General features: G+C 57.7%; 1 protein-coding gene across 2 annotated transcripts; it reads left to right on the forward strand.

The window, feature by feature from the left end:
* Positions 1-6,536: 6,536 nt before the first annotated feature.
* Positions 6,537-14,956, forward strand: SLC39A3 (solute carrier family 39 member 3). Of its 2 annotated transcripts, none has more exons than XM_045863391.3 (3): positions 6,537-6,672; positions 8,061-8,420; positions 11,425-14,956. In XM_045863391.3, exons 2-3 carry the CDS (start codon positions 8,211-8,213, stop codon positions 12,157-12,159), a joined length of 945 nt encoding a protein of 314 aa, XP_045719347.1. In that variant the 5' UTR covers positions 6,537-6,672; positions 8,061-8,210; the 3' UTR covers positions 12,160-14,956. The 2 variants fall into 2 exon arrangements, with proteins under 2 accessions (XP_045719347.1, XP_064430920.1); XM_064574850.1 differs by having other exon boundaries at positions 6,562-6,672; positions 8,089-8,420.
* Positions 14,957-15,539: the final 583 nt, after the last annotated feature.

The raw sequence follows: 15,539 nt of genomic DNA on the forward strand, positions 1-15,539 counted from the left end.
TCCTTCCACCCTGCGTGTCCATCGCTGAGCAGCCCTGCAGGGCCTCTGCCCCACACCCAGCCTAAGTGTTCAGGAAAGATCCAGAAACTTTCCGTTGGAGCTGCTGGCGGAGTGGGAAGAGGGGAAGAAAAGAGTAGCTGTCAACGTCTCATCCCCGAAGCTGGTGGCTTCTCCGTGTGACTTGACGAGATGTGTGTCGTGGGTAATTACTGCTCGATCCCACACTAGGTAGAAATAGGATCTTCCTGAATATTCCTGTCAGAGGTGCATTGAGGGGGAAGGAAAAAACGGCAATTAAAGACGGAGTTAGCATAAGTCGTGACTTGGAGAAAGCTTCCAGGAGTAGGCTGGGCCTTGAGATGCTAGGCTGCTGACGCTACCATAGATGGAATCACAGGGTCTGTCCTCTGTGCCCACACCCTCTGTGCACGGTAGCCCGGCCCTGGACCGCGAGCCCCACCCAGATGAAGTCCCAGGACACCGAGGAAGGAAAGAGCAAGGGGTCTCCCCCACGGTCAGTTATGCCCCCAGGGGCCTGGGCTGAGTCTGGGGGACATCAGGGGTTGTCACAGCCAGAGGGGCTCCTGGCATCAAGAGGCTGGGGCCAGGGAGCTGCTCAGCCCCCCGCAGCACGCACCCTGCGGCATTCCCAGCACCCAGTAGGCCCTAGAAAAATGTGTCTGATAAACAGATGTCCTAAACCGCTCTGCTGCCAGCAGAAACAATCTGCTCACCCGCTCTGGAGGGCTCCGTATCTCTGCAGCAAGGCTTTGCCCCAGGCTGGGTGACGGCTTTCCCAACACGCCCCCTCCATCCTGAAAATCAACTATTTCAAAGTGGCCCTGGCCTGGGAGACGCTGGGGCCAGCAGGTGGCGTGGCAGCACCGTGGCCTCCCGGGCACGTCGTCCCTGGTGGCCGTCGTGCCGCATCAGGACTAGAAAGAATGAGGCTACATCTAATCCTGAAACCACTCGGGGTTTGAGCCTAGAAATGGCCATGGTCCTAGGGATCAGGGCTGTGCTCTTAGAGCTGGCTGTCCTTTCAGAATTCTAAGCTGTAGCCAGGACGCTGGGCCACCATCCTGGGGTCGGAGAATGCGAATCCCCTCCGGGGTGAGAATCACAGATTCTGCTCCGCTCGTGGCTATTGGAAGCTCATGCAGACTTGGGGGGGGGGGGTCCATTCTTCCCTCTCTCGTTACTGTGCTTCTTACACTTCATTAAAGCATAAATACATACGTGTAAGTGCAGAGTATGGGCAAATGGCTGGATGAATTTCCACAAAGGTTGGCACCCGAACCAAGAACAGAGCCCACCCAGCACCCTCATCATGCCCCCACACTCATTACCACCTTAAAGGGTAACACTCCCCCAGTGTTTAGGACCATGGGTTAGTTGTGCCTGGTTTTGATGTGGATAAAATGGAATCTAAGGGGAAAAGGTAAAATTATAAAAATCATAGAAGAAAATTTAGGATATGATTTGGGGTAGGCCAATTTTTTTTTTAAGATTTTATTTATTTAATTGACAGCGAGAGAGGGAACACAAGCAGGGGGAGAGGGAGAGGGAGAAGCAGGCTTCCCACGGAGCAGGGAGCCCAGTGCAGGGCTTGATCCCAGGACCCTGGGATCATGACCCGAGCCGAAGGCAGACGTTTAATCGACTGAGCCACCCAGGTGCCCCTGGGGTAGGCCAATTTTTTTTTTTTTTTAAAGATTTTATTTATTTGACAGAGAGAGACACAGCAAGAGAGGGAACACAAGCAGGGGGAGTGGAAGAGGGAGAAGCAGGCTTCCCGCGGAGCAGGGAGCCCGATGTGGGGCTCGATCCATGGACCCTGGGATCCTGACCTGAGCCGAAGGCAGACGCTTAACAACTGAGCCACCCAGGCGCCCCAAGGCCAATTTTCTTAAAGAGAACACAACACTGTGATAGTTAATCTTATGTACCCACTTGGCCAGGCCACAATACCCAGATATTTGGTCAAACACTAGTCTAGATGTTGCTGGGAAGGTATTTTTTTTTAGATGAGAGTAACATTTAAATTAGTTGGCTTTGAGTAGAACCGTGGACCCTCCATAATGCAGGTGGGCCTCGCCTAACCAGTTGAAGGCATTCAGAGACAAGACCGGTCCCTTGAGGAAATTGTCCTCAAGGGAATCCAGCCTCTAGATGGCCTTGGGACTCGAGCTACAGGGTCAACTCTCCCTTGTGTCTCCAGCCTGCCTGAGTGGATGAGGCCATTTGCAATATATATTTCACAAAAATATAAAGTATTCCTACAAATCCATGAGAAAAATAGAACCCAATTTTTCAAAGAGCTTTTTTTTTTTAAAGATTTTATTTATTTATTTATTTGAGAGAGAGAGAGAATGAGAGAGAGCAAGCACATGAGAGGGGAGAGGGTCAGAGGGAGAAGCAGACTCCCTGCCGAGCAGGGAGCCCGATGCGGGACTCGATCCAGGGACTCCAGGATCATGACCTGAGCCGAAGGCAGTCGCTTAACCAACTGAGCCACCCAGGCGCCCATCAAAGAGCTTTTTTTAAAAAACCATTTTATTCATTTGACAGAGCACGAGCAGGGTGAGCGGCAGGCAGAGGGAGAGGGAGAAGCAGGCTTCCCGTGGAGCAGGGAGCCCGACGCCGGGCTCGATCCCACACCCTGAGATCATGACCTGAGCCGAAGGCAGACACTTAACGGACTGAACCACCCAGGCACCTGAACCCAATTTTTTAAATGGGCAAAACACTTAGGTCTTTCAAAAAAAAAAAAAAACAGGGTATGCAGTTAGCCAGTAAGTGTATGAAAGGAGGCTTGATTTCATTAGCTATCTGAGGAACACTATTAAAACCATAATGTAAGGCAAATACACCAGAGCGGTTAGAATGAACAAAGCAAGTGCTGTTCATAAGAGATGCATCTGGGACCCCAAGAGCACCACAGGTGCGGGGATGTGCCGGGAGGACTCCCGGGCTCAGCAGACGGTCGACCCCATGGCCGTGGTTTATACAGAGAGGACAGGAGGCCAAATGAGCTCAGGGCAGAGGCGTTGGGGGGCGGGGGCGGGGACACCAGGCGTGAGCTTCCAGAGTCCTCTCTGGGGGTGTCCCACAGGATGCGCTTAGCTCCCCCCAAACAATGGGACTGCGTGTGTGAGGTGTGGTCTCCAGGGGACCGGCAGAGACCCAGTGCCCGGTTCTCTGTGGGGGTCGGTCTCGCGGGCCCCTCTGCCCGGCTTGGGCCCGGGCCCCAGACTCCGGGAGGGGAGCAGGCGCTCAGCCCGAACCTCCTGTCTGCACAATTCAGGGACCCGAGCCTCCTGGAGGGCAGAAGCCCCTGGAGTATGGTTCCCAGTTGCCACTGAGGGCCCACCTTGCAAGCTGGCCTTTCCCAGGACAGCAGTCTCAGGGCGGCTGTGTTAACTCTTCTCCTGCACCAAAGGGGAAAAGTTGGCTGTATTAAGTCCTAAAAGCAAGGATTTGCATCCCCTGGGGCCCCCGATGTACAATACGAGCTGTGGACGTATGCCCAACAGCAACACATATGAATGGCCACCCACAGGCAAGTAGAGGCATGCTCAGAGCAGTGCCCTAAGCAAGGGCCAACACCAGAAACTACCCAAATGAGCCTCCGTGCAGAATGCTAGATGCTTGGGAGTCAGGGGCAGGAGGGAATCTGCAGGGGTCATGGTCGTGGTCACTCTCTCGACTGTGAGGGTAGTTTCTCAGGTTTATTACACATACGTCAGAACTCACCAAGTTGCGTAATTTAAATATGTGTCATTCCTTGTATGTCAATTATCCTTCAATAAAGCTGTTAAAATGGTTTTATTTCATGTTTCCATAATATTTGTTCCCCTCTTGTATTTGTTCTCCTGTGAATCATCTGTTCATCTCCTTTCCCATTTTTATTCTAGTATGTTTGTTCTCTATCAAGCGCTCTGTCATCTGTTGTCGGCATTTCCTTCTGGTCCATATCTTGTTTCTTAAGCCCATTCACAGTGTCTTCCACTAGGGGAGATTTTTGAAGTAGACAATGCGGTCAGATGTGTCAGGTTTTTTCCTATGGTACCCTGAAGATATCTGCTCATACATAGGTCTTGGAGCCTAGGAAGTTTTCAAAAATACATCCTTCTCCAAGCAGCCTCATTCTCTAAATAACTATGAACAAATATTGCACATCCTGAATTCTTCTATAGGAAGGTGTCACCATGTGGGCATTTACCTGGTGTGCACTTATTACAAACAATCTTTTTTTGTTGTTGTGAATTACGGAAACCAGGAAAAGACAATATAATAATGAATTGTTTAATGATAACAAATAGCCACCCCATATTTTGTGCCTACAATGAGGAAGGCAGAAATTGACATTAAGTGTTAAGAACTCATGGACATACTTAATCTCTGCAAAGCCCAGCTCAGTCTTCCAGCACCTCCAATATCTGTACCTCCTCCAGTCTTTCCTATTTTAGTGAACAACGCCATCTAATTGCTCAAACCAGAGAACTAAAAGTCACCCTGACACCTCCTACTCCTGCAACCTGCCCAGACAAACCAGTGCCACGTCCTGTCAACTCACCCTCCATCCTGGCTTCTCCATCTCCGCTGCCAGTGCCCTTACCTAAACCAGTACCAATCCTCGCCCAAATGACTCAGTCTCCCGCCTCCATTCCTGCTTCCCTACAATTCAGTCTTTACACAGACGTTAGTATCACCTTAAGAGATAAACTGGATCACAAGCCTCACCCGCTTAACACTCTTCAATGAATTGCACTGCATTCACGGTAAAACTCAAACTCTAACGTGGTCCTCATTCTGGGTCCTCAGCTTCAGGGTCTCTCAAGGTCTGCAATCAAGGTACCCACTGGGCAGCAGCCATCTGAAGGCAGGCCTGGGACAGGACCCCCTTCCAAAACCACTCATGTTGTCATTGGCAGGATTCAGTTCCTTGCAGGCTCTTGCACTGGAGGTCTTAGTCTCTTGCTGACTATTGCCTGGAGGTCATCCTCAGTTCCTTGCAGTGGGGAGCTCTCCAACATCTCAGCTTCTTTCTTCAAGGCAGGCAGAGGTTGTGCTAGGAAGACAGAAGTCATTCTTTTGTTTTTTACTCCATTAATTTAAAAAAATTTAAATTGTGGTGAGATATACATAAAATTAAACTTACCATTTTAACAACTTTAAGTGCACAGCTCTGTGGCATGAAGCACACACACACTGTCGTGCAGCCACCCCCACCCTCCGTCTCCAGAACTTTCCATCTGCCCACATGGAGACTCTGTCCCCATGAAGCACGGACTCCCACCCTCTGCCCCAGCCCTGGCTCCCACCCTCTCCTCTCTGTCCGTGTGGACGGGACTCCTCTGGGGACCTCCTGGGAGTGGGGTCCTGCGGGATGTGTCCTTCTGGGTCTGGCTCCTCTCACTGAGCATGGTGTCCTCAGTCCATCCACATTGTAGCATTCCCTGCTCTTTATTCTTAGCAGCTCTCTCCACGCCTGGCCCATAGTAGGCTGACAATAAGATTTTAGTTAACAAATGAATACAGTCTTCTTCATAACTCTGGTTGCTTTTATAGGGCATGGAACAAGCGCTTTTTTTTTTTAATGTTACCTTCTCTCTGTCAAAAAAAATCAATGATTTTCAGTCTTAATCTTAATTGACCTATTGGCAGCATTGATACAATAACCAAATGATTGTGTTAAAATACATTGTATCGGTCACGTCTCTGATCAAAATTCTGCAATTGCTCCCTATTTCCCTCCAAAGCCTTTTGTGACCTACCTCCTCTTATCTCCAAATACACTTCCCCAGGTCACTGTCCTTTGGTCACACTGACGTTCTTGTACACACCTGCCTCTCAGTCCCTTATGTGTGAAGGAGTTTGCCTCCATGTACCCACTGAGCCAACTTCTCCACCTTCATCTTTGCTCAAACATCTCTCTATGAGGCGTATTTGAGCACCTTACTTAAAATAGCAGCCCATACCCAGCATAGTCCCTTGTGGGTTCTATTATCCCAGAGCACTTCCGACATAATTCCATCACTTATTATGTGTATTGATTATTTTCTGCCTCTTGTCCTAGAATGTAAGCTCCAAAAGGGCGGGAAGGGTGATCTTTGTTTTGCTCGCAGATGTTCTTCTAGAAAAGGCCCTGATACGTAGTAGACAGGGATATTGAGCAGATGAATCTGCGTCTTAAGCTGACGGGAAGGGCATCGGCGTGGCGGACGCTCGGGGAGGAACAGTCTCCCGCAGGAAACGGTTTCCCGTCGCGGGCCAAGCCTCCATAGGAGCGGCATTCAGCACCAGGCGCCCCTGGACAGCTCTGGAAGCCAAGTCCTGTCGGAACCTTTCCTCTAAGGTCGGAGTTTCCTGCCGGAGCCACCTGCTGGCTGTACCTACCGCTCAGCAAGAGGAAACTACTTTCCCGTGCCGGTGGCGGGGGGGGGGGTCGCAGGTTGAGTGGCGGCCGCAGTAGCCAATGACACGGCGCGTTCGGCCCCGCGGCGCTCGGGGTAGCTAATGGGCAGGGGCGTGGGCGGGGCGAAGGCGGGGCGTGGGCCGCCGCGCGCGGAGCCGGGGCTGGACAGGACCGCGGCTGTGGGGTCGAGACCGCGCGGCGGTTGAGCGGCGGGCGGCGCCGGCGGGCGGGCGGGCGAGGGCCCGGTGGAGGTGCGTGCGGGCCGGGACCGGGGGCCGGGAGCCGGAGCGGGGCGGGGCGGTTCGCGGCAACGGCGGCTGGGCCGCCCGTTAGCCGAGGCCGGGCTGCGGCGCCCGCCGCTGGTTCCCCCGTTGGCGGCGAGATGTGTGCTGATTTGCTTCCGACTCCCCAGGCGGAGCGCGAGTGCTCCCTCTCGGGTGGGGCCCGCTCGGCCTCGCCCTCCTCGGGGCGCCCGGTGCAGCGCGGTGCACACAGAAGGCGCTCAATAAGTGCCCGATGGGGGAATGAATGAACGAGCCCCTGCCTCCTCGTCCCAGCCCATCAGCCCCGGTGTTGAGAGCGTGCAGGCCACCCCCTGCCGCCACTGCACAGCCTGGGCATCGGGACACCGGCAGGTGTTTCCTGGGTCCCTCCTGCGTACCCGGCCGTGCGGCGGGTGGTGCGGGGGGATCCAGCCTCAACAAGACTCCCAGTCCCCGCGGAGCTCGCAGCCTCGAGCGCATGAGCTCAGTCAATGACTCCAGGTTATGCAGTTTCCCGCACAAATGATGCCAGAACTCAATGCCGGGAAGGGGGCGGGAGAGGCCTCTGCAGCTGGTGGCATCTGCCCGGAGACCTGAGGACCTCGCTCAAGTGGGGCGTGGGCAGTGGGGACCGGGAGGGTAGGGACGGAAACACAGGGCAGGAGCAGCCAAGGGCCCTCCTACTACCGGTGGGGTTTCCAGGGTGAGATCGGCTCCACTTGGGCTCACTGAGGTCCACACGCTTTAGCTCACCTGTTGGTTTGCAGTGGTTACTGAGCCTCTGTTCTGCACCAGGCTCCTGGTAGGTACGAGGCATACAGTATAGGGCAGAGGTCTTGCAAGGGATCCTAAAGGCGGTGACCCCAAAAGACAAGACCTCATCGGGAGGTTGGGGGAAAGACGTATTCCAGGCCGAGAAAGCAACCGGTGCAAAGGCCCTGAGGCAGGCACGGGCTGGGCATACTCAAGGACCACAGAGGCCCGTGTGGGGTGAGGCAAAGCAGAGGCCGATGGTGCGGAGCCTTCTCTACAGGGTGTGGTGCTGGGTTTTACGGAAGGGCAGGGGGAAGCCAGTGGAGCAGGACCGCCCAGTAGAACGTCCTGCAACTGTGGAAAGGCTCTGTCCGTGCCGTCCAGTGCGGTCACTACTGCCAAGCACTTGACATGTGGTCAGTGTGACCGAGGAGCTGAACTTTGCCTTTTATGGAATTGTAATTAATTTAAACAGACGCACATGGTGGCTCGTGACCGCCGTATTGGACAGCACGGCCGTGGCGAATTTTCTGCAGGAGACAGTGATGTGGGCCAGGCCCGGAATGGAGCGAAGTAGGGGGGGTGATGGGCTTGGTCACTAAAGCTGCTCAATCCTCCAACAGCTGACGGGGTTGCCCCTGGCGTTCACAGTGGCTGGACGGAGGCATGAGCCCCCGGCTTCGTGGTTGGGCCCGGTAGCACGCCGTGGGAAAGGAGTGTGCGCCCACACATGGTTTGGCCCTGCGGCGACCACAGCAGCCCGGGCCGCCACCATGATGAAGCTGCTGGTGGCCAAAATCCTTTGTATGGTGGGCGTGTTCTTCTTCATGCTGCTTGGCTCCCTGCTCCCCGTGAAGATCATCGAGACGGATTTTGAGAAGGCCCATCGCTCCAAAAAGATCCTGTCACTCTGCAACACCTTTGGAGGTGGGGTCTTCCTGGCCACGTGCTTCAACGCTCTCCTGCCGGCTGTGAGGGAGAAGGTAAGGGCTCCCTGGTGGTGGCGCAGCCCGTGGCACCTTGTGGCCCCGGGTCTCTGGTGTGTTTTCAGTGATGCCACCAAGCTTGGTGGTAGCCGGGACACTACAGGAGTGACAGGAAGTGAGGTTGCTGTGTGACCGTGAGTTGGTTGCTTCTCTTCTCTGGGCCTTACCTGGTAGACAAGGGGCTCGAACTAGACCTGGGCTTGCCAGCTGGTGAGCCGCTCCATTGTTCGCTGAGCAGACCGCCCAGCAGGGTAGCTATGCTTTGCCCTGTAGCGGGTGGCGTGGGCCTCTCCTCAGCACCCGTATCAGGCAGCTACTGCTGCTTAACAAGTGATGACAGCTTAGCAGCTCAGCACAGCACGTGTTTGTCACGTCGCGGTTTCTGTGGGTCAGGGGTCTGCGCACAACTTAGCTGGGCCCTCTGCTCCAGGCCCTCATCAGGCAGCATTCCAGGTCTCCTGGGCTGTGGTCTCATCTCGGGGTTTGACGGGGACGGGTCGATTTCTAAGCTCATGTGGTGGTGAGGCAAGTTCAGTTCCTTCCCGGTTGTCAGACCAAGGGCCTTGCTTCTCGTGGCTGAGGGCTGCCCTCAGTCCCTGCCACGTGGCCCCCCCCAATAGCCACTTGCTTCATCCGGAAGTGCCTGGATTTCTGACACGCGTCTCTTGTTCCCTGCTGCCCACCTTGTGTTCCTTCATAACACGGCGTGGGAGCTCACACGGCATCCCGGGGGTAAAACCTCAGAGTCCTCTCTCAGGCCGTCTGCACCCCCAGAGCTGCTTCCAGCCCTGCCCCCCCATTTGCCACATTCTCATGCCGTCACCCCTCATCACACTCCTATCTCAGGCCGGGGCTGCTTTGATGGCCTTGCTCCTCCCCGTCGCCCTTCAGTGCCTGTGGCCCTCTCAGGGTCCTCCCCAAACCGCTCCGGGCTGTACCCCTGCCCACACCGGAGCCTTGGCGGGTCAGGTCCCTCCCCCGGCCCCCTGCCAGGCTCAGCCGGCAGCTGCTGGCTTGGTGTCCCCACAGATAGCAGCCCCGAAAGCTGTGGCCTTTGTGTGTCTGATGATCTGATCTGAGTTGGTTAGTGTTTCTTTCGGGCTGGTGTTCCCCGGGGGCGGAGGACATGCAGGCCTCCTGGAGATGCTTAGCAAATGAATGAAATGGCCCATCTGCGAAACACAGCCTTCCGCAGCAGGGGTTCCCATGCAGGTCGACTCTGTACCCAGGGGACACTGAGTGAGGGCAGGTGACTGGGTCAGGAGGTCTCACCTGGGCCAGTCCTGCCCCCAGGGACACCGGATGATGTCTGGAGACGCCTGTGGTCGTCAGGATGGGGGATGCTCCTGGCATCGGGTGGGTGGGGCTGGGGATGCTGTTGAACACCCCCCCACCTCCCTCTGGTGCCCAGGACGGCCCCCCACTGAGAATGACGCTGCCCCAATGTCAGCACTACCCCCCCAACAAGTCATGACGACCAAAATGTCTTCAGTGTGCCCTGGAGGGGCGGGGTAGCCGCGCGGCCCGCGCTTGTGTGTGTGTGTGTGTGTGTGTGTGTGTGAGCGCGCTCCCGGGCTGTCATGAAGGGGTGCTGTGAGCATAGTGTTGGGGCGCCTGGCTCAGGTAGAGCACTTGGGAATTACATGCACCTCAAGACCCAAAGCGTGAGCATCGACCAGCCGTGAGTCACTCGGGAGGAGGAGCGGTCCAGACAGCTGACGGCACGTTCTGCGGCCCCAGGCTGGACAAGCTTGGTGTGTGCACACCACCTCAGGAGTACGGGCAAACCGAGCCCAGCTCTGAGGAGCCCACCCCCACCTTGCCGGGCAGCATCCGGCCCTGGGCTGTCCCGAGCGGCAGCCCCTCGCCTTGCCTGTCTAGTCGAGTTTCAGTGAAGTAAATGAAACACGAGTCAACATGCCAGTCCTTGGCCACACCGGCCGTGTTTAAGGTCCTCGTGGGCCACGTGTGGCCGGTGGCTTCCGTATCAGACAGATAGAAAGCATTTCCGTCATCAGAAAGCGCTACTGGGTGGCGCTGGCTGGCAGGATCCCCTTGGTGGCGGGTGGGGGGGTGTGGATGTGCAGAGTCTCACGCATTCCCAGCATATTCACCCAGGAAGACCTTTGGAAACAGCCCCACCCAGCGTCCTATGGAAGCAGACCCCACACAGGCCTTCAGGGCGGCAGAGGCTGGTCCATGGCACAGTGAGGGAGAGTCTGTCCCGTGCCATTTCCCTGCTTCTGGAGAGTCCTTGGTGTTCCTTGACTTGTAGGTACATCACTGCGGTCTCTGCCTCCGTGGTCACCTGCCCGTCTCCCTGTGTGTCTCTCTGTGTCCCCTCCTTTTGTGTCTCCTAAGGACACCGTTACTGGATTAAGATCCCACCCTAAGTCAGGATGATCTGTCTCGTGTCCAGATCCTTATCTTATGTAGGATTTCCCCAGGGCTGGGGAAATAGCAAAACACCTCAGACGTTTGCTGTCTGTCCTTGTGGAGGCCAGGGGTCCAGGAGAAAGGGGCTGGCAGGCCTGGGTCCCTCTGAGGCCTCTCTCCTTGCCACCTCTTCACGTGGTGGTTCCTGTAAGGACTCCAGTCCTAGTGGGGCAGGGCCCACCCTAACAGCCTCATTTTAACTGAATCACCTCTCTGAAGACCCTTTCTCTAAGGAGGGTTAGTTTTGAAATTCTGGATGTTCAGAGACTTGAATATATGAATTTTTGGTGGGGGACACAATTCAGCCCATCACACGTTCATTATATCTGCAAAGACCTTTCTTCCGAATAAGGTCACATTCTGAGGTTCCAAGTGGACATATCTTTAGGGACCACAGTTCAGCCCACTACAGCATAATTAATATTTGGCTGATTTAGTGGATATAATGTGCTTTGCTAATTGAACAGTGATATCTCCCCCAAACCCTGTTGTGTTGGTGGCGGGAGTCCAGCCCGCTCTGAACCCCTCTCCCTCCTTCTCCTCTCTTGCACATCTTCTGCTCCAGCTCCAGAAAGTTCTGAGTCTCGGGCACATCAGCACCGACTACCCACTGGCTGAGACCATCGTGATGCTGGGCTTCTTCATGACTGTCTTCCTGGAGCAGCTCATCTTGACCTTCCGCAAGGAGAAGCCATCGTTCATCGACCTGGAGACCTTCAACGCTGGCTCGGACGCCGGCAGTGACTCGGAGTATGAGAGCCCCTTCATGGGGGGTGCACGGGGCCACACGCTCTATGCGGAGCCCCACCCCCACGCACACGGGCTGAGTGTCCAAGAGCTGTCGCACTCCAGCCCGCTGCGGCTCCTCAGCCTGGTATTTGCCCTGTCGGCGCACTCCATCTTCGAGGGCCTGGCCCTGGGCCTGCAGGAGGACGGAGAGAAGGTAGTGAGCCTGTTCGTGGGGGTGGCCATCCACGAGACGCTGGTGGCCGTGGCCCTGGGCATCAGCATGGCCAGGAGCGCCATGGCCCTGAGGGACGCGGCCAAGCTGGCCGTCACTGTCAGTGCCATGATCCCCCTGGGCATCAGCATCGGCCTGGGCATCGAGAGTGCCCAGGGGGTGCCCAGCAGCGTGGCCTCGGTGCTGCTGCAGGGCCTGGCAGGCGGCACGTTCCTCTTTGTCACCTTCTTCGAGATCCTAGCGAAGGAGCTGGAGGAGAAGAGCGACCGTCTGCTCAAAGTCCTCTTTCTGGTGCTGGGTTATGCCGTCCTGGCCGGCATGGTCTTCCTCAAGTGGTGAACCTGCCCATCGCCCGCCCACCGGATACAGGTGGTCCCCCCTCTCCCAGGCGGGGCAGCTCAGGCCCCGGGCTGCCACCTGTGCACAGAGGGGCCGCGCCCCAGATCCGACACCCTGAGCCTGGGGCACAGCGACTACTTTTAAAAATACTTCTCTTAAAATTGTTTACCAAAGCTGTGTGGCCATGTCATCCTCTGGCATTGGGATCTGATGACTCACGCAGGAGGCGGGGCCGGGCAGCCGCAGGGGGTTGGCCTGGGACCCTCCGCCCCCACACTCCTGCCTGGGGACAGGACAGGACCGTGGCTTCTCCGAGCCACCGAGCCCATCTGGAGGCCTGAGACTTATGTCCTCTGCTCCCAGCTGGCTCTGTCGCATGGAGCGTCCATCCAGCGGTCACACAGGGAAGCCCTGACTCGGGCCACCTGAGGCCTCGAGGGGGACGGGCGGGGCGCCGGGACCTCAGCGCTTCCCTCTTCTCTGCCTTCTGTGTGTCCCCCCCACCCCCCCCGCTGCCATACACTCGGTGGACCCGAGAGATGCAGAGATGTGCAGGCAGGGCTAGGGGCCGGCTGGGCCGTTGGTTCTCAGTCCCCGGGGCCGTGGGGCAGGGGACACACCTGAATCAGCCCCCGCAGATGCAGATGAAGCCCGAAGCTGCCTCAGGGTGCGTGTGGGGCTGGCACCAACCCTGGGCACCGGCTCCCTGGCAACCTTCTGTTCAACTCGCCCGTTGTCTCAGCAACCCCGATGCGGGCCTCCGGGGATAGGAGCCTGGGCCGAAAGCCTTGCCTGGGGGATTTTGCCATCAGAGGTGCTCTGGGGGAGTGCGGGCCGGTGGCCTGGGCTGGGCTTGGCTCTCGCAGCCTCAGCACGAGGGCCCAGGTGCGTGCCTTCCCAGCACCCTGATCCCCTTCCTCTGCCTCACTCCTGGCCTGCAGGGCCTCCCGAGCACGGGCCCCTTCTGCCCCGGGGCCACGTGGGCGCCCCAGGGGCTGGCCTGCTGCCACCACTCAGCCCCTCCCAGCACAGGGTGACCACCTTTGCCACCGCCCCGGCCTCCTTCAGTTTTGTTACAAGAGGCAGGGGGATCGGGGATGTGTGTCCGAGAGCCTCAGCCTCTGCTCTGCCTGCCCCTACCCTGTTGCTGCAGGACGGTCAGGCCTGATGCTAGAAACTTCTGTCGGACTTGTCCTGGGGACCCATCTCCAAACCCCATGTGGCCTCACCCTGCCCTGTGCTGGGAAAGTGGCCCCCAGGGTGTGGGGACATCATCCTTTCCATTGTGTCCTGTGCTGTCAGCCTCGGCCTGCCCCCCACTTCACTCCACCCAGGAACTGGAAGTTTCCACCCACTTGGCCTTTTCCCTGAGTGGGCGGGTCGTTGTGGAGCCACCAGGTTCTGTAGCCTCCCTTCATCTGGGCCGGGGTCGTCTCTGCTCCAGGGACCCCAGCTGCATACGCCCTGTCGCTGCCAAAAGCGCACACGCCACAGGGTCCCTACCCTCCTACCAGCCATCAGCTGACCACCCCCCTGCCCCCACTGATGTCTCCAAGGCCATGTCCCGCTCACTCTGAGCACACTTCCCGACCAGTGGGCCCAGGAAGGGCACCACCACACCAGCAAGGAGCCTCAGGTCATGGAAAGGCCCACGGGCCCCTCTGCTGGCCCCTCAGTCAGACGTCACCACCCCCCGAGTCCCCAGCGTCCTCAGATTCTCTCCATCTGCTGGGCTGTGGCCACTCCCGGCTGACCTGCTCTCCCTAGGGTCCCACCAGCCCCAGCAAGCTGCTTCCAGGCCCCCTGAGGACGCTGGGATCCCAAGAGGTTTGAGGGGGCTGTGTTGTAGACGAGGACACCTCTGGCCACCCCTTTTGTCTTCTGCGCCCAGTGGAGCAAGGGTCAGCCCTGGGACCCGCTTCCAGAAGCTGCCATGGGGGTGACTGTATCTTGGTCTTGGTCAGCTTTCCCCGCATCGGGTGAGGATTAGACCATCTCCACGCCGAGGTAGGAGGAGTGGCTGTTTTGCCCTCCGACGGAAGCCCGGAGAAACTCCTGAGGTTTCCTGGGCTCTGGTGGCTGAGTCTGGCCTAGACCAGGGTCTTCTGAGGCCTACCCGGGGCTCCATCCCCCACCAGCTTGGACACCGGGGCACCGCCACGTGGTGACAGCAGCTTTCCTGTGGATACGACTGGATCAATCACCAGCTGGCCCTGGACCAGCCCCTGCACAAAACTGGGCATCAGCCACGAAAGGCCATCTGTGTGCACCTTTGTGATCCTGAGGAGATGTTGTGTGGCCTGCTGCTTTTGGGGGTCTTCTCACTCCGTGGTTCTCAGTAGGGGGGGTCCCGCAGGGTGCGCCAGGCGGTGTCCGAGGACGTCTGTGGTGGTCACACTGGGGTGTCCCCGCTCTAATTCACAGGAAGTGACAGTGGGTTCCACGCAGAGGCCACTTTGCTCTGAGATCCCACGTGCGTGTTGGAAAGAGAGGAGGGGGGCGGGCGCCTGCTGACGGGCGGGAGGCACGGCTGCCGCAGCCTGGATGTGAGGCTGCCCAGAGAGCACACGCTGCTGTCCGTCTGACAAAACCAAACCCTCCGCGCAGAACACCAAACACCAACTCTGTCCGTACGGCCGTGGCTGGGTCAAGGCCACCCCCAGCCACCTGCTCAGCCTAGGCTTCTCCCGGCCCCCAGCAGGAGGGGTCCCGGGTGGGCAGGAGGAGGTGGGGGTGCCTTGGGCTGGGGGCACCATTCTGAGCTCTGCCAGGAGGAGAGTTACCTCGGACGGGTCTCCCCTCATCAGCCAAGGCCAGGTTTTCCTCCGCCAGGAGGTCCCTGGCCCAGGCCTCAGCCCTCCAAGGTCTGCTCCGCGTGGGGGCTCGGGGCACAGGCGAAGGCTGGATGGAGTCAACCACATTCCCCTCCTTGATCTGGAGACAAAGGGGGAAATTACGAGGCCTCGTGGATTGAATCAACCTTAATAACAGTGTGTCGGGGCTTTGTTGTCTGCTGTTTGTGTCTGGTGCAAAAGTTATTAGCGTCGGGCGGGGGGGCGGTGCGCCGCTTCCCCGCCCGTCTGCGTCTTTCCAGCCCCCAGAGGCAGGCAGGGGAGGGGGCGGCATCTCCCAGCCCCCGGTGGCATCAGACCTGCCAGGGAAAGAGGCATGCATCCCACCTGCCCCAGCCTGTGCCCACCCTTTGGGGCAAAGCCAGTGATGGGCCCATCCGACCTTCCCAGAACCTCCTGCGGGCGGGGGCATTGTTCCCTGAAGACGCTAGAGCTCTTCTCTGGGCCGCTGGGGTGCTAAAGCCGGATCGGGCTGAAGCAGGGAGAACCCATTGCGGGCCCCTGCCACCCCAAAGGCCTCTGTGGCTC

This window comes from Mirounga angustirostris, unplaced genomic scaffold, assembly GCF_029215605.1.
Source record: "Mirounga angustirostris isolate CCGP_5_RB_7025 unplaced genomic scaffold, mMirAng1.0.hap1 SCAF_1, whole genome shotgun sequence".
In the NCBI taxonomy this organism is placed as follows: Eukaryota; Metazoa; Chordata; class Mammalia; order Carnivora; family Phocidae; genus Mirounga; species Mirounga angustirostris.

Bases quoted from the DNA above. Each gene is read 5' to 3' on its own strand.
- SLC39A3 (XM_045863391.3), top strand. From the start codon at position 8,211: ATGATGAAGCTGCTGGTGGCCAAAATCCTTTGTATGGTGGGCGTGTTC. The intron at 8,421-11,424 runs GTAAGGGCTCCC...CTTCTGCTCCAG, and splicing joins TGCCGGCTGTGAGGGAGAAG to CTCCAGAAAGTTCTGAGTCT.